Consider the following 21,576-nt stretch of genomic DNA (forward strand, 5'->3'; position numbering starts at 1 on the left):
GAACGCCAATGCATTTCTCCACAATGTTCGGGAATTATCTCGAAACTGGTGCCATCCTGAGAATTAGTTCCTAGAGCATCCGCCTTGCGAATTCCACGGCTAGAATTTGTAAATTGCAACACGGGCCATAAGTTACTATGTTAAAAACCAAATTGGTGATTTTTTTTTATTAGTCGATTATGCATTTCAATTTTATTGCGATAGCAATTATATGGACACTCAAAAGCAGATTTCTGCCGTCGGCGTCGCCGTCGCTGTGAGGTTCCGTATGACGTCATTTGGAGAAGAAATCGTCGCCGCACGCTGTATGTGCGAGTGAAAGGGCGCGAGGGGCGCGTCTTTCACGGGGAGTGAACGCACGGCGGAGAACGAACGCGCGTTCTGCGCCGTGCTCGCTTAAGGGCTGCAGAAGTAGGCGTCTCTTTTCTCCTTTACAATGACCATATATGTAGAGCAAACGTGCCTTCTTCCGACGCGCGAGAGGCCGTGTGGGAGGGGGAGGGAAGGGAGGCGACGTTTAGCTGCGGCACGAAGTGCCTATTTATATCAGAGGCTCCGGCAACAGTCACCAACGCCGCACGCATTTTGAGCGAACGCGGGCAAAACGCCGATGGCGTCGACAACAGTTCTGCGTGTTGCCGATGCTGCTGCATGTCCAAGTTTATACAGCTGATAAAGCTAACATCATTACTTCGTATAGCTCTCTACAAGTTTGCTATCGCAATTGATGGTTCGCCTTTCAGGTGAAACTGCGACAACTTTTTTTGTGCAAGTAATGTCCACCTCTTCGAGTAGACCAGCTCATGAACTAGAATTGTGCTATCTGCCACAGGCAACCTTTAAAATTTTTTTGAAAGTGTTTGCTGAAACACCCCGTATTTATGGCCTCCGCATGCAAGAAGCAATGTTTCCATCCCTAACGCGTAAAAGTTGTAAATAATTAGAAGAGCTTTTTTTTCTTTTATTTTGTCGGCTGTCGTTAGCATTGCCTAGTGGAAAGACAATCAATATTGAGACACATATTACTCACGTGCTTTTCACACGCCGTTGATAGAAGACTCTACCAAAGGGGTCACTGAAGTCTGCAGGTTTTTTTCAGGGTCAAAAAAGCACGCAAAGTAATTTCAAGTGAGGTGAACACACATCAACATATTCATTTTCTAGGTATAGGCTATCCGTTTAGTTGGATACCTCCTTCTCTTTAAAAGATATAATAAACTTTGTCCTTTGTATATATTTAAATATATTGTCTGTGCGTGGTATTCTCAGGGAAAATTTTAAAAAAATGTTAAAGTGAGGAAACACGGATGAGGTAGCCGCCGATGGTGCTTCTAATGCGCTTGTCCTCCTATTGTCAGAATTTGCCGAAATAAAGTGAACAATGGTGCAGTAAGCTTTTAGCCACAACAAAAGTGAAAATGTGGAGGCACCGCAAGAGAATCCTCAAGTTATGTGGGTAACAGAACTTCGGTAATGACATTTTAGAGGCGGGGGGGGGGGGGCCGCTACGGATCTCTGTGGGGGGGGGGGCCTCGGCCCCCCCCTCGGGGAAATTCCGGAGGGGGCTCGAGCACCAGAGCCTCCCCCCCCCCCTTCGTAGTCGGCGCCTATGGGTGATACCAGCTTCGAAAATGATAACTGCCGCCGTGGCTTGACGCCCAAACTTCGTGCTCGCCAAGTCGAGCTTCACAAGACAGGTGATATCTAGCCTAGCTCTGCAATAAAGCAAGGCGAAGGTGAAAGCAAGCAAGTGGAGGCGATGCGCACTCAACTGGGATTCATAGCGCTAAAACGACACAAGGACGAGGAAGAACACGGGACGTCCTCGTCCTTGTGTCGTTTTAGCGCTATGAATCCCAGTTAAGATTACAATGACCCACCAACACGCCCAAACTTCTTCCCTGCTGATGCACACTCGCAAGGACAGCCAAACCCTCCCCTGATAACTCGAAAACACGTCCTGATCGGCGCCGCTGTACAACCTTGCAGTGCGCTTGGATACACGCAGTAGCTCATACTGAGCGCGATAGTACCTCCATTTTTCCGCAAGAAAGATAAACCGATATCACCGCGGCTTATCGTTCAAGCACTCACCACATTCACACTTACTTCTACTCACAAGCACTCTCATGTTCCCTCACCTGCACTCGCATTCACACTCACCTGCAACCACACTCACGTTCACACTCACCATATTCACACTTGGAGCACTCGGTCACGTTCACACTCAGCTCCACTCACACAGCACTCAGTCACGTTCACAATCAGCTACACTCACACAGCACTCAGTCATGTTCGCACTCAGCTCCACTCACACAACATTCAGTCACGTTCACACTCATCTCCACTCACAAAGCATTCAGTCACATTCACACTCACTGGCTCTCACCTCCACTCACACTCACTGGCACTCACCTTCACTCACACTCACCTCCACTACTTGTTGTAATACCACATCTTGTTATAAAATGTGGTATCAAACCACCGTGTCATGTGCGTGCTGTCCATGTGCATGTTCCAAGTTTGTTTTCCATGTTCGTTCTCCAGATCCCCCCCCCCTTTACTTTATATATGCGTGCAATAAATGCTTGTGCGTTGTACTTGGCTAAACACTGAGTCATCAACGTGTCCCTTCTTGCATGACGGCAACGTAGCTGTCGTTGCTATGTTACACATCTATTATGATTAACTTATTGCAGATGCAGTCAAAGCTGGTTGAGCAGCAGTCACAGCTCTTGAACATCTTGAGCCAGGCGGCATTACACAGAGTCGTTCCAAAAGGTGATGCCATAAAGCTAGACAATTTTAATGGTATGTCACCAGCTGTAACTGCGTGGATTGGCTTTTACGAATACACCTGCCAACAAAATCGATGGGGTTTGGACGATGACAAGATGAGAAACCTCAGGCCATTTTTGTCGGGAATTGCAAAGAAGTGGTTCGACATGAGAATCTTAGACCGCCTTAGTGACACGTGGAGTCAATGGAAACAGAGCTTCCTGACATCGTTTGAAATGAATAGGTTAGAACGGTGGAACCATTTTGTTTAGACACAAAGTCGGAAGCCTTCAAGAATACTTTTATGAAAAGCAAAGGCTACTCTTGCTCGCTGACACAAGCCCTCCTGACACATTAGTTGTGCCACTGATTATGCTAGGCATGAACAAAGACTGTCCGAAACAGCTGCTGGCCAAATCTCCCAAGACCACTGATGATCTCTTGCTCGCCCTGAACAACGTTATAGTACGCTCCTTTGCGCATGCCGACCGACGTCTAACTACGTGGAAGAAAGCTGAAAATGTCAGTGAACTGGAGGCTTACAGCACCGTATATAGAATCTCTCGGTAACATCTTTGGTGGAGGTGCTGGGTAAGCTCACTACAACACTGGGAACTGGATCTTTAAAGCGGATGGCACATTGCTGCCACCACAATGACCGACCAAGCAACCCAGTGTGAGCAAGGCCCGTCACCGGTCATTCTCTTGCACCCTCGTGATCCCGGGCCCTGCAACTGCACAAGCAGTGTGGACGTCAATGAATGGCTGACAATGTATGAGCACGTGCACACCAGATAGCCACACCCTCGTCGTCATCGTCAGAGCACCGACCACAGGATCGCCGCTCGTGACGTTATTTGCTGGCAGCAGAAGCACCGTCCCGGAGCAAGAGCATCACGGCACTTGTGATGCTCTTGCCCGTGCTGACATCACCCGCCAGGTTGCCCGTGATCGCTTATCACCTTCACAGGTCAATCAAAAATGTCTCTATGACCGCTGACACCGGGAGATGACTTCCCTCCAGGGGTGTGCATGCGCTCGCCTTAACCATTGCTGTAGCATTGTGCGCCTTGCCTTGTAAATATATCCATTGTATATAGAATCTCCCCATAACAATATCTTCAGATCCGGTCTTGATACTTCCGTATTTCGAAAAGCCTTTAGAGCTTTGCACAGGTGCATCACTTTACAGAACTTGGGCTGTCCTCTACCAACGGGATGACTCACAGCCACGAGCGCGCCAACTCAAGGCTGTGGGTTATTACTCGCAAGAAAACTACGCTACTATGGGAAAGGAAGCACTTGCAGTGGTAGTGGCTGTAAGGTATTTCCACTTATCTTGAAGGTCAACAGTTCAAGCTGTATCTTCTCAATCTCTCGCAACCCAAAGGCAGAATTGTGAGGTGGATCAATGAACTGCAGCAATTCACATTTGAAGTGACCCACAGACCAGGGGATAAGCTACCAGAAAGAAGCTGATGCATTATCGAGGCTGCATATTCCATCAGCAGCAAATACGGAAAAAGTGTGCGCCATCGACATCTAGGAGGGAACTGAGGAAATTCGACCACAGGGTGAGAAGTTTTACGTGCCAAAGACATGCCGGCCAAGAATTTTGTAACTTTACCACGACAGCGCCAAATCGGGTGGGCATAACGGATTCTCGAAGACGTTCAGGAAGATAAACCAGCGCTTTACCTGGGAAAGTATGAAAAAGGACGTACATAAATATGTCCGAACTTGCCACCTGTGTCAAATGGCCACAGCCAAATATAAAACTAGAGGAAACGCAATGCTCATTCCCACGTATTCGGGCGTACCCTTTGAAGTTGTCCACCTCCACTTCCCTGAACTCATAAAGGGGGAAGGGGTGCGGAGGACGCAGCCTTAATTTGTCGCCATTGACGATTGTACAAGAATGGCAGCAGCTAAATGAGGAAAGGAGGATGCCAACTCTGTAATCGTCCTAGTCGAACGAGTCATCTTCAAGGCAACTAAAGTATTGGTCTCCGATAATGGGTCTTCTTTTCGTAGCGAACAACTCAGAAAATGCGCAGAACAGACAGGCATCACTCTAATGTTTTCGACTCTGTACCACCTGGAAGGCAACGCACTCGCAGAAAGGTTAATTTGCGACCTCAAGAAGTACTTGGATTTATACCCTACCTTCCCTGGTGGGTGGAAATGTGCCTTGGGAGCTGCAGTGACTCACCACAGTAATACCTACACAGAGGGGTTGGACTGCAGTCCATACTTTTCTGCAAATGGAACAAGTCCTTGGCTTCCTCCAGATCATCAATTAGGAAACTCCAGCCGCGTTATTCTTCTAGAGAACAGAGCCGAACAGCAAATGAAATGTAAATTTGGAATGAAGAGAAACTTCGACAATAGGCACTATCACAAGTTGCCTGTGGTTGAACCTGGATGTTTCATACTCGTCAAGAAAGGACTGAGCGGTCCTAAGTGCCAATTTAGTGGTCCACACATGGTCACCAAAACGGCAAGCCAGCAAGGAATCCTCAAGTCATTGTACTACTAGACTCCGGCGAAGACAGTCAAAGTTAGCTTCATTGGGAACATCATCCCTTACCATCCCAGGAGGGATGGAATTAGAGGTCCCGGTGAATGTGGAGTGGTATCAAAATGAAGAAGTGGCGCGAGTACTGGAGTGGAGGAAGAGAAACAAGTTCAATCAAATAGAGGAATGGCTTTATCAGTCTCCGTTGAGTTCTTTAGAAGACACACACGCATGAATTAATGATTCAATTATACGGGGTGTCTTTTCTTATGACTAACTATTAAAATTTTTTTTTCAATTCCTGTTGAAGATACCAAAAGAGGAGGGGGGAGATTATTCTGCAAGCATGTCCCTTTTGTCTACTGCTGAAGCGCTGATTGGCTGGAGGCACCTGCCTAGCTCCTTCCTACCCAGCCCAGTCAATCAGAACTCCAGCAGCAGACAAAATGGACATGTCCCCGAGGTGGACACTTACAGAATGCCCCACCAGCATTCCGCTTCATCTGGGTTACTATTAACAAGCAGACATCACTTTCAAATTAGTAGTAAAAGTTGCTAATTGACAAAATTGTTACAATTATTTTTTTAATTAGTAACTTTAGTGCACATGTTGCAATGGTGGAAATGAGCCCTTAACATGCAGGCCTTGTTCAGTTGGAACCAATTTTGTAACTAGCGATTAATTAAAAACATAATTAGTGTAATTTTTCAATTAAATGCTTCTGCACTTCCAACTTATCCAGAACGTAATGTCCCCCAGTTAACCCAGTTGAAGTGGAATATGCTGGCATCTGCCAACAAGGGGCCTTACAAAACCACTTAATAAAAAGCACCCGGTATGCATGACTTAAAAAGAAAACAAACACTACATATTGTTACAAAGCCCTCCTCGAGACGAAGCTCAGGACAGTAGGGAAGACGACGACGCTTTTTGATGTTGCGCGGATGGTTTTGCCATCTTGTATGTTTTAAATGCCAGTGGCCGCATTGTAAATATCCCTGTAAATATATTTTAAACCATTTTCCCCGTAACATTTTGGTGAAAGATGCAGGATACTCCAAGAAGCACAACAGATTTACGCAGCGGGCGCTCCTTGGCTGCATTGACAATGCCAGCTCAAAGTGAGAATCCTTCGGGGATGTCGCAAACTGAGCCCACCGTCATCCTGGCACAACAGCACGACCCTGGCACCGTTTCCCACACAGACAACACCAACAATGAAGACTGGCTTCAACTCTACCAACGGGTGAGTGCAAGCAATTGTCACTGAGATCAGACCGTTGTGCTCGTTAACCTACTATTTTACCTTGTGGGAACGGCACGCGTCTGGTTCAAGATTCACGAAGAGGAACTCACCAGCTGGCACTTGTGCAAACAAAAGCTCACTGATTTGTTTGGCAAGCCTGTTGGCCGCCAGCGTGCCGCACAGAAAGACCTTACGTGCCGAGCTCAGATGTGCACAGAGTCCTATGTGACATATACTCGGAACCTGCTTGCTCTGTGGCGCAAGGTTGAAGAGAAGATGCCGGAAGCGGCAAAGGTCGCGCACATCCTCAAAGAAAGCGCCGATGACGCGTTTACGCTCCTCATTTTCAAGAACTCGTTGACAGTGCAGGACATCATTGCTGAATGTCGCCGATTCGAAGAAGCCAAAAGCCATCGCATTGCTCACAACTTTTCTCGCCTTCCTAATAAGGCTTCAGCATCTACCTGTGGAAATAAGTGGATAGCAGTTGCAACTGACTACACGACCCGGTACGCGATCACTCGGGCGCTTCCAACCAGCTGTGCAACCGACATCGCCGACTTCTTGCTCGAAGACGTTATACTTCACCACGGCGCTCCTCGACAGCTCCTCACAGACCGGGGCCGCTATTTCATTTCGAAGGTTGTCCAGGACCTCTTGCATTCCTGTGCTACAAAGCACAAGATGACAATGGCATACCACCGTCAGACTAACGGCCTCACAGAGCGTCTTAATAGAACTACCAAAGACATGCTTGCTATGCATGTTTCTGCCACCAATCATGACTGGGACGCCGCTGTGCCCTTCGTAACATTTGCTTACAATTCCTTCTGACATGACTCTGCTGGTTTTTCTCCGTTTTACCTCTTGTACGGAAGAAATGCCACACTGCCATTTGACACCCTCCTTCCCGCCGTTCTCGACTCGTCAGAATACGCCTGTGACGCCATCTTCAGGGCTGTAGAGGCACGCCAGATTGCACGCCTGTGCCTTACCACTTCGCAGGACAAGCAACGACTATTCTATGATGCCCGCTACTGTGATGCTCACTTCAGCGCTGGTGATAGGGTCCTTTTTTGGACACTGTCACGGCGAGTAGGCCTTTGCAAAAAATTGATTTCGCATTACTCTGGCTCGTACTAGGTCTTGTGCCAAGTGAGCGACATCACATATGAAATCACGCCCCTCGATTCCACCACGTCTCGACCTTCCACCGATGTCGTACATGTCACCCGCCTCAAGCGATACAACTCTGACGATCTAGCCAGCACCGGGACTGCACCTTTGCCACCGGGGGTCATGTTACCAAGCACTGTTCAACACAAAGTTGAGAACAGTACGCAAGACGACAAGGCGCTCTCTGATGTCACTTGGATTGGTTTTGCCATTTTGTATGCCAGTGGCCATATTGTAAATATGCCTGTAAATATATTTCAAACCTCTTTCCCCACAACAATATGAATGCCGGCAAAATAACGGTGGCCGCGGTCAAGCCATGCTGTTGTCGTCATGGGGAAATGCCGGCCCGTTTGTCGGCCAAATGCAGCCTTGATGATTCAAGCAGCGCTCATGATGCAAGCATGGTGTCTGCCGACCAGTTGGGAAGCGGCTGCTTATTTGGAATAACCAAGCCCGGCCCAACCCAGATGACCAAGATCGGACCGTCTTCATTTTATTTTTAAATGGCCATGGGTTTTGGCACTTCGTAGCACAGCGCATGCATGCACACATCCTTTTTCTTGTACTCTGCAGATGTTTCCGACGTAAAAAGAAATTGTTAGAAAATTCATAACCTTCATGTAAACATTACTCTAATACTGCATTTTCTTGTTTTACTTCAGCTACGTTTGGTTTATGTCATTATGCATTATCAAATAGCAGCTGCCCTAGAAGTGTTTTTTCCTTAAATGACAATCGGTAGGGACCCTTTAAGAAACTTGCTGGGTCCCAAAAGTGTGTACATTTAAGTGCATAGCTTAAGTTAAATAAACACTCAAATTTAATTATATGGGCAACTTTCCAGTCACTAACTCGCACAAAACAACACCCTATGTGTTTACACATCCTATACATATTGCCATTTCTGCAATCTTTAGATTCAAATATAAAATGGTACCATCTTGAACAACTTTGTAGTCCTTTGATGTTCTCAACAAATGCATGCATCAAAGACGTGCTACACAGTATATTTCTGTTAATTCGATCCTGGCTGGAAGTCCCAGCCGAAAATAACATACAATCCCATGGGCCCAAATTTTTATTATTTAAATCCTAAAATTAGCCATTGCCAGATAATTTGAACTTTACCAGTCCCCGCATACACGCACCTGACCCGTTTGGTGACCCCGATAGCGACCCATTTGCTGGTAGCGTGTCAAGGTAGAGCTCAAGCGACAGTGAACAGACATTATCTCCCATCGAAAATGCCTATTTTCGGCCTGTCCTAGGATGAGTTTTCAGCAATAAAGGTAGCTCACAATGACCGATTACGCTATATACCTGATTAAATCATGGTCGCAGCATTTCTATAACATGGCTGTATTGTGGCAAAGATGAATTTAGAAGATCGGTACCCACTACGCAACACATATTAGACCCCAACCCAATTTTCTTGCTAGAAGATCGGGTGTGCATCAGGTTTCTACTCAAGCTTTATTGTTATCTCTATGTTAATTTTCCGTTTTGTACATGTCGAAAGCGAGCACATGTTTGATTCGGGGGCATGCTAGACTTAGCCAAACACCGTCAAATGAATCAGCTCTGTGTCCTTTTTCCTGTGTCTTGTTTATTTGACCTGCCGAATAATTCAATAAACTTCCGCCAATCCAGTCAGGGTCGAATTAATGTAGGTAGACTGTGTTACTGTAAAAATGGAAGGAGAACAAAACAGATGCAACACTATATTTATTTGAATTAAACACACCACCAAAGAGCTATGAGTGATATGAACAATGGAAACAAGAACACGTGCTGTGAAAATGCAAACAGGCATACCTGCACACTGACAGGCATGAAAATGTAGTGCTTTTACAGTAGCACATTTGTTTGAAAACAAAGTGTGAGCTAGTGATGTACAGATGCTTGGATCAATTATGGCCGACAAACAACTTGCCTACTTTGCTTAAATTGCGTTCTCTTAACACTGTTAGTTTCCAATAAGTTAGTTCCACTGTTAGTTAGAAATAACTGTGTTTGACTCTGTAATCATTGGGAGATACCACTCCTTGATAGACTGGGGAACAACACCTGCACACTTGGCAGTCGACGTCTTCCTTTTTGTGTGTGTGTGTGTGTGTGTGTGTGTGCATGTGTTTCTGTGTTTGAGAAAGGAGCTGCTGAGTGTGGCACACAGCCACTCAGCGTGTACATTTGTTCGCCCGCCTGTTAAATGGGCTTGTTTCCCACTCTAACTTCCCCAAATTTCTGCGCGTCTGTTTTGCACTGCTCAGGTCAACAGGATGTCAATTGAACTTGGAGATGCTTAAGTGCTTTGTAATTAGGTGGGTGGTCAGATTCGCCTTGGTGCGTTCCACCTGTGGACACAGGTGGCACATGTAGAAGCTGCCTGCGTCACTGTTGTTGGCAACATCCCCACTGGCTTTCTCGTACCATCTGCACACTTTGCAGCTTTGCAGGTTGCACTGGCATGGCACTTGACTTCTGGATGCAGCCCGTGCTTTTCTCGTGTGTGATCCCTTGTGCCTGCTAAGGCTGACCTGGTTGTCAAAGACAGCCTTGCACTTGTTACACCTGCACATATGACGACATGAATGAGTGAGAACACAGTAACATTACAGTGGCAGTGAAAAAAAGAAGAGACAAAAATGCGATTTAAGAATGAAACTCTATAATGGGAGAGAACTTGTGACCAGAAAGACAAGCGACACTCAAATCGCAACTCCATTTATAGGTATAAATATTAATCTATTGTATTGATGCATCATCATAGTTGTTTTATATGTACAAAGCCATAGCATTTCTGTTGTATTATATCAAGTCATGTAAATGATCTACACATGTATTTTGTTGCTGTATATGTAATGGATGTGTGTGCTGCTGGCTGTAAAAGGGAGCCAAGGCCCCGTGAGGCCTACCACTATTTGCCTTGGCTTCCCCTTTCGTTTGAAAGAAATAAACACTAAAATCAAATAAAAAAATGTGGCAAGCACAGTTGTCAAATCTTAAACTCAAGGCTGAAGTCAGTCTCGCCAAACATTTCAGAGTAATCACGGGTTCTCGCAATACATTCAAGAATGTACACTGTTCAAATCACATGTACAATCTGATTAGACAATAAAGTAGAACCCTGCTGATACGTTTTTCATAGGACTTTAAACAAAAAACGTAAGAGCCGGGAAATGCAAGAGCCGAGAAATCAGACAAATTAGGAATTGAGAGTAGTGGTGAACTGCACACAATATTATTTGAATTCTTACGTTTCAAAAAAAAGTCGCAGTTTCACACGAAAGCTGAAGCAAATTAGTAGACAGCTATAAAAAGTAAGGATAGTAATTTTATTGTCGCCGTATAAACTTGTACACATTTGCTTATCCACTATATTAACAAGCACGGTGTGAGCACACACAGGAAAACATGAACACATCACACTCTATGAGCACAGGCACTTGCTGTCAAATAGTGCGGCATCAGCAGCGTGCGATGTGACTTGCATGCAGTCTATCGCAAACAGAGCGCCGCTAACACACAGAACACACAAAGCTACGAGCCGCCGACGTACCTATACTGCCTAGATTCTGCCTCCAACGCAGATCTCTTTCAAGGTACGGCGCACGCGCTGCCGCGCAGAACGCAGTGGACCTTTCCAGAAATCGCAGTGCCGTGCCTTCCCCTAGCGGATTCACGCTAGGCCCTATGGGAAACCGGTGCACTGGTGACGTGTCATCGGCTCGCCTCATTCACAGTGCGTGTGTGTGGGCAGACGAGTGCAGCAATCTTGCAGGAACGGCGCTTCAAACTTTGCTGACAGAAGAGGCGTGCCAACGCAACATGAATAACAGCCAGCAGGCAGTAAGTGTTGTACGTTCATTGATATGATGTTAGGTAGCGATATGTACTAGATGAAGTTCTCATTGAATAGGACACTTAAGGCGGCTGCGAGTGCATTTGTGTGCTGTGATCATTTCGTCCCCTACACTTCGTTTATCGTGCTTCCTAGTGTGGGTATTATTTTCTCATTTGTATTATTCTAAATGTACGGATGCGCAGATACTTTGTGGCCCGGCAAAACGTTGTACATAAGTTGTTGGTGCATTCTAAACAGAAACATGTTTCACAGTGCCACTGTGAAAAGCGCACCGAGAGGTTTGAGGCTGACTGTTGTGCACATCGAGCAACTAATATGGCTGTCTCGAATGGTGCGTCTTCACTACTTTTCACACGCGACGCTGCAAGTAGTAGAGGTTGGACGTAATGCACCTGCGGATACGGAACACATAATGAAGGCGTAATCGAAAACATGCAGCGATAATATATGCCGCTGTGTTTCTTGCACTTCGTTCCAAGCAACATAAAACAAGCTTTTTCTGTAGCACCCCTTTCCAAACCGTGAACAGAAAATTCTCACAAGAACTTTGAACCTCATTTATACCGTGTTCAGAGGAAACAACATATGCAGTAATGTGTGTGTGTGTGTGTGTGTGTATATATATATATATGATCATATCATAAGAAGCCAACAGTGACACCAAACAACATAGGAGAAATTACTTGTACTTACTAATTCAATTAAAGAAATTGTAAAGGATTTATAAGAGATCGGAGCAGCGCAGCGTCGGCAGCCAAACGAGACACGGCTTTCAAGCACGAGCGCCGTTGCGAGCCAAAGCGCTGGACCCACTAGCATCTGGGCAGACTAGAGCTGGACCCACTAGCATCTCTCTTCGCTACAAAACGATAAATTAATGAAAATGAAAATGGACGAAAAAAAAACATCTCGCTGTATGTGGAGAACGAACCCAGGTCTTCGCATTACGCGTGCGATGCTCTTACCATTGAGCTACCACGGTGCCGTTTTCCCATCCACATTTCTGGGTATTTATGTTTTTGACTTCTCAAATTAACCTTGAGAGTGTTAGCCAGTGCCATCACTCACAAACCTAGACGGCGGATTTGGAACATCCTTTCTGCCGCAGGCATCACGAGTACGTGATCTTTTTCGGTGAAGGCAACTGGTCAATGAACCCACATATGCTACTTGAAAGCATCAATGTTGCTAGATTCGAGCCCTCGTCAAGTAATGAATGAGAAGTAAGGGAACCGAGGGGCCCGATTTTTATTAATCATATCATAAGAAGCTAACAAACAGTGACACCAAACAACATAGGAAAAATTACTTGTACTTACTAATTGAAATAAAGAAATTGCAAATTAATCAGACTCCTGCGGCAGAAAGGATGTTCCACATCAGCCGCCTAGGTTTGTGAGTGGTGGCGCTGGCCAACACTCCCAGGGTTAATTCTAGTTGCAAGACATAAATACCGCAGAAAGTGGATGGCAGAACGGCACTGCGGTAGCTCAATGGTGAGAGCATCGCACGCGTAATGCGAAGACGTGGGTTTGTTCCCCACCTGCGGCCAGTTTTTTCATCCATTTTCATTTACTTTATTATTTCTTTAATTCAATTAGTAAGTACAAGTAATTTCCCCTATGTTGTCCTTGGTTTCACTATTTGTTGGCTTCTTATGATATGATTATTAAAAATTGAGCCCCTCGGTTCCCTTTCTTCTAGTTCACATATACATACGAGCATGTGCTGCCGCCGACGGTGGTGTTATGGTGCTCGGCTACTGGCCCAAAAGACGCAGTGGCTGCATTTCGATGGAGGCGTAACACTAGAGACCATGTACCACGCGATGTCAGTGCACGTTAGAAAACCTAAGGTGGTTGAAATTTCCTGAGCCCTTCCCTGCGATGCACCTCATAATCATATGGTGGTTTTCGTACGTAAAACCCTGCAGTACCATATGTTGTTTCCTCTTTGAACACGGTATAAATCAAGTTCAAGATTCTTCTAAAAATTTTCTGTTCACGATTTGGAAAGAGGAGTTACAGAAAAAGCTTGTTTTACATTGCTTGGAACGAAATGCAAGAAATGCAGAAGCATATATTACTGCCGCATGTTTGCGATTACGCCTTCATTATGAGTTCTGTACCTGTCGGCGCATTACGTCCAACCTATGCATGTGTTGATGGGTTCCTCTACTACTTGCAGCGTTGCGCATGGAAAGTAGTTAAGACACACCATTTGAGACAGTCGTATTAGTTGCTCGATGTGCACAACACAGTCGGCCTCAAACCCCTCGGTGCGCTTTTCACAGTGGCAGTGTGACGTGCGAAACACAGTTCTGTTTAGCGCGACCTACATCTTATGTACAACGTACCTTTTGCCGGGCCACAAAGTATCTGCGCATCCGTACGTTTGGAATAAAACGAATGAGAAAATAATACCCACACCAGGAAGCACGATAAACAAAGTGTAGGGGGCCACATGATCACAGTACACAAATGCACTCGCAGCCGCCTTAAGTTTCCTATTCAACGAGCACTTTACTAGATACATATCGCTACTTAATGTCATATTATCAATGAACGTACAACACTTACTGCCTGCTGGCTGTTATCCATGTTGCTTTGACACGCTTCTTCTGTCAGCAAAGTTTGAAGCGCTGTTCCCGCAAAAGTGCTGTACTCGTCCACCTGCACGCCCCTGAGCTGCAAACGAGGCGACCAGATGACACGCCAGCAGCGCTCCAGCTTCCCACAGTGTCTTATGCTCGCCACAGAGGACGCGCCTAAATTTCTGCAAAAGTCCGTTGATGCCAGAGTACGACGCCGCCCACCATCCCCCCCCCCCCCCCGTTCCTGGAGCACGACAAAAGAAGGCGCGCTTCCTCCCCCCTTTTCTTTCCGATGCGCGTGAGATTTCGCTGTGGTTGTCGACTCCCCTCCATGCTTTCACTCGCACATTCAACATCTGGCGCATGGCGTTATCGCCTTTAGACTTTGTACCATCTTAACAAAAAAATAGTGCCAAAAAGACATGGATGAGCAAGAAACGACAAACACGGGCACTGTGTTTGTTGTTTCTTTTTCGTCCACGTCTTTTTCGTGCTTGTTTTTTCTTAAGATGGAACAACACCAACTGGCTGAGCTCTAAGTTATTAAGTTTATACGGAACATCTATGCGCCAAAACCAATTTCAGAGCCCCAACGGGTCATAGACAACATCCTTAGATAGCAAATACAGATCTCAAAGGTCATGCTTTTGCTGGCGGAAACTGAAAATACGTCATAGGGGGGGGGGGGGGGTTGCCCCGGCCACTTTGGACGGCCAATCCCATCGTCAAGCCACCAAGCCAAGCGACATGAAAAGTCAACGTGGCTGCTCAGGCCGGCGCGGTGTGGCCGTTCGCAACGCATGATGTGGGAACGGTCCCACAGTTGCGACGCAACAGTGGGGTTACTTTGGGTCCTATTAGAGCTGTGCCGGGACCGGCCGAAAAGGACGCAACAGCTGGGAAAATGCAGCACCTGGGAACGTAACAGCAGGGTTCTACTACTGTGCCACTACAGAATCAGCGACAGCATGAATCAAATTTCAGATACAATATGCACATCTTGCACAGAGTATTAACCTGATAATTTCGAGGACATGGTGAAAAGCAATCATAAAACAGTATCAAAAAGTGAAGCAATGTATATAGACAATATACAACAAAGCCTCTGTAATTCAAAATGTGTAATTCCAAATTGATCAGCTAATCCCAAAAGTTTTCCACGAACACTCAACTCTCCTTAACTTGAACTGATATCTTGAAATATTGATTAAGTAGAAATTTTTTTCCGCTGTGCTGTCAACTTGGTGTTCCTCATCTGAAAAAGTTTTTGTGCCGGACTCCGGATATCGAAAACTCAACCGTGAAAATGAGAGAGAAGCGTCATTCTAAAGGTTTCCATAGTTCGTGTGCACCTACAGTATTACTAAAAAGTGAAAACAGAATCATGTGGCTACAGAAGCTTGGCACCACACCAAGATCATGTCAGTGAATGAAATATCACCCAACCGTGGCGTCAAAATGCAGCCCGAAGAAGGCTCCCTCTGAGAAACAAACACTAATCTCAAAGGCTGTGCTCTATATTGCGGAAGCAATTGCAACAGCCGGGAATGCGTCATGACCATCATGTTGTTGAACACATGGCAGCCATGACATATTTTTTATTGCTTCTGACACATGTTGCCAGCAAAAGCATAGCCTTAGATATTTGTTTCTGTTACTCGAAGGAATCTGTCATTGGGAGTGCAATTTAGACACGACCTATTTGCCCCATGAACGAGAGGGGGTAATGGCACATAGCTTCCACCAAACTTGGCAGTGCATCTAAGATTGTTGAGGACTCTTAGCACTTTCTGCCCCTCTACATGCAGGTTGCCTATGCAACAGGGTAGCATCAACACTTGCATTTGCTTTACACCTGGCAACAGTGAGTTCTACTGATATACCTACCGTCACCTTGAATCCAATAACTTTTTGTTCTCTAATCAGCATGGTTTCAGGAAAGGCTACTCATGCGACACGCAGTTATTTCAATTCACAACTTACCTTCACTTTAACATGAAAAACAATGACTGCCTCTTTCTTGATTTCTCTAAAGCTTTCGATACTGTAGAAAAAGACTAATAAACACATGCAGACGGGCACTGCGAAGAGAAGAAGTTAGAACAATGAGCTCTCTGTCTGGTTTCTTCGCGTCTCATTAGTTTTTCTACATTTTGGTGCCAAAAACCTTCGTGCGGACTCGTTACCGTCATCGCACGTCTCCAAGGACCTTCTACTCTACCGCTTTGCACTGCGGGCAGTGAGGACTGACTGGATAATGCATCGTTCATGATCGGCGTGGAGACCAGATCTCTATCAAGAGCTAGTCGGATGGATCGCCTCCAGACCAAGCGGTCGGCTCGACGAGCACATAATACGAAGATTCTGCAGGAAGCTTGGTTGATGCTTCCAGATCCCACCGTGGACAAGTCAAAGCTTTCAGGTATTTTTGACCATCTATCTGCTAGCAACAACGAGCTCTCAAAACTTAACGATGCACTCGAATAGCACATTGCCGACAATGAGCTCGAAGCAGAATATGTAACTGCTGCAGATTATAACGATCAAGCTATCAGCATGCTTGCCGAGATTCGTTGCAAGATTGCCACTTTGGAACGTGCGGACATTACAGGGAAGAGTGCTTCTCAGAATCCAAGCCAGACAGTTCCTCACGCTATGCCCAGAATTGGCCCACGGCTACCGAATCTTGATATTCCAACATTTAAAGGAGACATTCACAAATGCGCAGCTTTCTGGGAGCAGTTCGAGCAGACTTTTCATCTCAACAACGATATATCGACAACGTCCAAGTTTTTCTATTTACGGCATTATCTTGCCGGGGAAGCGGCAGTGGCCATTGCCGGTTTACGAATTCTGAAGCTTGCTACGCAGATGCTGTAGAACATCTCAAAGAATGTTTTGGTGATCGTAAAAGGTTAGTGCAGCACCAGCTGACAGCACTTCGCCATCCACCTCATGTAAAATCCGGAAGTGACGTACGCGGCCTCAGGCAGCTGTATGATGCCGCGCAACTAAATATCCGCGGTCTGACTGCACTAAACATACCCACTGTCAGGTTCTCTGCAATGCTGATTGATATTTTACGGAAGGCATTGCCATACGAGATCGTTCTTGCATATACGCGAGGAAAGAGGAGTCGGACTTTACAACAACATGGGTCTGATATGAACGTCTCGGAGCCAGCACTAGCAGCTGCAGCATCGGAAGCGGCGTTAGGAGCTGCTCATGTTCACACGTGTTGAGGTAGAAAGCCAAGAGCAGTGCAATACATCATCGCAACGATCTGTCGATGACCGTGCTGAGAGAACTTGAGGCAGCAGCACCGCTTCCATATTGCACAGTACATCACACAGCTGGAAAGAGTGTTTCTTCTGTCGATCTAAAAAGCACAGTACACGCGCCTGCGACGCCAACCTATTGCTAGCTAAGGATAACCTAGCTTAGAGAAGCTAGCTAAGGATAACCGCTGTTATAGGTGCACATCACGAGGTCACCATTCACGGTATTGCCATGTCAAACTCACGTGCTCAGCTTGTCACGGAAGACACGCCTCGAGTATGTGTGACCCTGACTATAGAAAGAAAGACACTCCAGCGAAACTTCGCAAACAGTAGTGGCTTCGGGTAGCACAGTAGGGATAGTCTCGTCGCAATCAGTAATGCTTTGCGACAGATTCCACAAATGCTTGCGCAAAGACGGACAAAGAAGTGTACCTGTAGACCTTTTGCGCTTTTGTCGTTAAAAATACCAGGTCCAGATACATCAGAGGGATTCTGGATGGAGGTAGTCAGATCATTCATCACAGAAGATCGCGGTGTAAAACTGCAACTGCAAGTACAGGGAGAAACCCGAATTGCATTCAACACGTTTGGCAACGCATCCCAAGTTCTACTGAAATACGCAAGGTTGTTGAAGTACCACTGCGTAGTCAACACTTCTCCAACATCCATATTGTTGAAGCAATTACAGTTCCCGTTATCTGTCACGACATTGCTGCGCCGATAGCTGATAACAACTTCATTCAGAAGCTGCAACGTGAGGGCAAATTTCTTGCCGACAAGAATTTTCTTGAAGCGGAGACTGAGAACGGCCTCAACTAGTTGATTGGAGCTGACCATCTTTGGAAAATCATGACGGGAGAAGTTGTCAGGAGCAAGGAAGTTCAAGGATTGGTCGCAATCAACACGGCACTCGGTTGGACACTGCAAGGGCCGAGTCGCCAAAAAGCCTTTCTTGACTGCGACTCTAACATTATGGTCTGTGTTCTGCGAGTGGAAACTATTACTGACGATGACACAACCTCGCAGATTCTACAATCATTCTGGCAGCTCGAAGCAATGGGCATCACAGATTCTGCCGAACCTCCCTCTACTGAGTCTATTGCCCGCTTCCGAGGAACAATTCGCAAGAAAAATGGCAGATACACCATGGCATTGCCTTGGAAAGAAGATCAGAAACAGCTACTTGGAAGCAACCACGATACCGCAATCACACGTAAACAAAAACTGGCAAAGAGGCTATCGATGAAGAAAGGATTATTGGAGCAATATGACACAGTCACTCGGCAATACCTGGAGCTAGGGCACACTGAACTGGTACTTAAGGATGTTCCCATTGATCGAGTCACCTATTATATGCCAGATCGGGAAGTTATAAGAGAGGAATCGCTGACCACCAAGCTCCGGGTTGTGTTTGACGCATCGACACTCGCTCAAGGCTTCCCATCACTCAACGACTGCCTAGATAAAGGGGTGAACCTCAATCCAGAGTTACAAGTACTACTTCGCTTTCGGTGATTTCCGGTCGCCATCAACTCAGATATCGAGAAAGCATTCTTACAAATTGAGACACAGGAGACCGACCGAGATGCATCCCGGTTTCTCTGGTTTGATGCCATTCCCATCAGCCAAAACAGCAGCATTGTCGAATGGTGCATGACCCGGGTACCATTGGGATCAACATCAAGCCCTTTCTTGCTCATGGCCACTATTCATCACCACTTGGACAATGCTTGTGAGGACAAAGCGCTTGCTTCTATTTTGAAGAAGTCCTTTTATGTAGACGATTTACTGGTGGGTGCAGAGACATTCGAAGATGGTTTTAGCATCTATGAGCGATCGAAGGCAATTATGCAAGATGCAGGCATAAATCTCAGAAAATGGAGGACCAATAACCAGCAACTACAGAACATTTTCGACCACCAGGAGGAGCAAGTGGAAGGTGCATCACGGGAATAAACTACAGTTGTGGGAATGCAATGGGATGCCGAAACTGATTACTTCAAGTTTTCTTCCAAATCTATAGCCCAATATTTAGCCTCTGCTCAGTCGGACACAAAACGTGCACTTCTCAAGGCTGCTTCCCGAATTTTCGACCCTCTTGGTATTTTATCGCCTTTCACTGTCACTGCAAAGCTTTTGTTTCAACGCCTGTGGGTTTTAGGCCAGTCTTGGGATGACCAGTTACCAGAGGAGATCAAGACGCCATGGACAGCAGGGTGCACAGATGTAATCCAGCTTGGCTTCATCAAGATACCACGCTACGTGAGGGATGGGCTATATGGAGCGGTCGAGAAGGCAGAGCTGCATATTGACACGTATACATGTTTATCTTTCACCGGTGGCCGCTTTCCACCGGCTAACAAATGTTAAACGTTATCGCTCGGCACAGGAGGCGCCTGTATCGGAAGTTTCTTGAACGTTATCGATGCTTCTTTCCGTTGCCTGTTTTCACCGACGCTTAAGCTATCTGATTGTATGACCGACGCGAATGGTCTAGAACTTTCTGGAAGACACCAGGGCCATCAGGGATTAATCTGGAACCTTCGATGACTCGGGTATAAAAGCCAACGTGTTTCGCCGCTGATTAGATTTTCGACGACCACCGACTGTGTTCGCCACTTTTGTTGTGCTTTGAGTTTAGCTTGCTTTTGTGGGCACAGGTTCGCCCAATAAAGAATGTTTCGTCATACAAAGTTTTACGACTGTTTACTTCAGCGTCACTACTAAGTGACATCTGGTGGAGGTGCTTTTGTGTCCATGCAGCTAACGCCCCCGAAAAGCCGTGATCCAAGCCCGAACCCCGAAGAGAGTACCAACATTGTCCCGGAGCATCAAGCTAGCCTCAGGCTACAAAACCAACCCCCGGAGTACGGACTTCTTCCCGAGAAGACCACAGCGCTCAAGGTCAAGCCAACGACCCCAATGGCAGCCCCAGCGTCCCCCATCCTGCTGAAACGACCTCGGGAGCAACCGACCTTCCGTGGATCATCTGCTGAAGACCCTGAAACCTGGCTGGAGACATACGAGAGGACCGCAACGTTCAACAAATGGAGCGACGAGGACATGCAGCGCCATGTTTATTTTTCATTGGATGACGCTGCTCGGACCTGGTTTGACCACCTTGGTGACGTGCGACCTATGTCGTGAGAACTTCGTGAGGACATTCACGAGTGTCATACGAAAGGAAAGGGCTGAAGTTCTCTTAGAAACCAGTGCAATTACCGAACGAGAACATTGCGATCTTCACGGAGAAGATGACTCGCCTCTTCCGTCCCGCCGACCCCGACATGTCTGAAGAAAAGAAAGTTCGGTTCTTGATGCGAGGTGTCAAGGAGCAACTATTCGCCGGGTTGATGCACAACCCGCCCAAGACTGTCGTAGAATTTGCTTCGGAGGCCACAACGATCGAGAAGATGCTTGAAATGCGCGCCAGGCAATACAGCTGCCGTGCCCTGACCAACTACGCCGAAGCTCAAGCACTAGGCGCCGACGACCTGCGAGAGACGATCAGAGCGGTCGTACGGGAAGAGTTACAGAAGTTATGTCCAAGGTCGCCGCCTCAGGTGGCCTCGATTGCTGACATAGTTAAAGAAGAGATTCAGCAGCCACCGGTGAAAGATAAACATGTATACGTGTCAATATATTCGTCGACGCCAGCCCGAAGGCTTATGGAGCATGTGCCTATTTGAGAACAGTTGATGACGGCGGAAATACAGCTAAATCACTAATAGTAGCGAAGTCTCGAGTAGCACCTACCAAGATTTTAACACTGCCGAAGCTCGAGCTTATGGCCGCGGTAGTAGGAGCAAGACTATTAAAATACATCCGCTCATCGTGGGATTCAACGCATTTTCCCTGCATCATGTGGACAGACTCAACGATCACACTGAGCTGGATCCGGGGTGACCGTAACAGTTGGGTCAGTTTGTAAAGCACAGAGTGAATGAAATCGCAGCAATTGCTGACCCACTGCTATGGCGTTACTGCCCAGGAAAAGACAACCCGTCCGATTTATTGACTAGGGGCATATCTTTTTATGGTTCTACATACATGTCGCAACTGGTGGAGGGGACCTGAATGGCTATCCCAGCCAAGGTCAACCTGGCCTACAGACT

At 46.5% G+C, this 21,576-nt stretch overlaps 1 protein-coding gene and 1 long non-coding RNA gene across 2 annotated transcripts in view; one reads left to right on the top strand and one right to left on the bottom strand.

Moving 5' to 3' along the window:
• Window positions 1–21,576, top strand: part of LOC125942440 (uncharacterized) — a 104,606-nt gene that overhangs the window by 72,039 nt on the left and 10,991 nt on the right. The gene's annotated exons all lie outside the window — the stretch shown is intronic.
• Window positions 9,442–21,576, bottom strand: part of LOC119445838 (zinc finger protein 347) — a 40,045-nt gene continuing 27,910 nt past the window's right edge. The window contains exon 4 of the mRNA XM_037710144.2: window positions 9,442–10,293. Coding sequence (XP_037566072.2) covers window positions 10,005–10,293 — 289 coding nt within the window. The 3' untranslated portion in view covers window positions 9,442–10,004. The remainder of the gene's footprint in view (window positions 10,294–21,576) is intronic.

The sequence above is a fragment of the Dermacentor silvarum genome, chromosome 1 (genome assembly GCF_013339745.2).
Source record: "Dermacentor silvarum isolate Dsil-2018 chromosome 1, BIME_Dsil_1.4, whole genome shotgun sequence".
NCBI classification, from domain to species: domain Eukaryota; kingdom Metazoa; phylum Arthropoda; class Arachnida; order Ixodida; family Ixodidae; genus Dermacentor; species Dermacentor silvarum.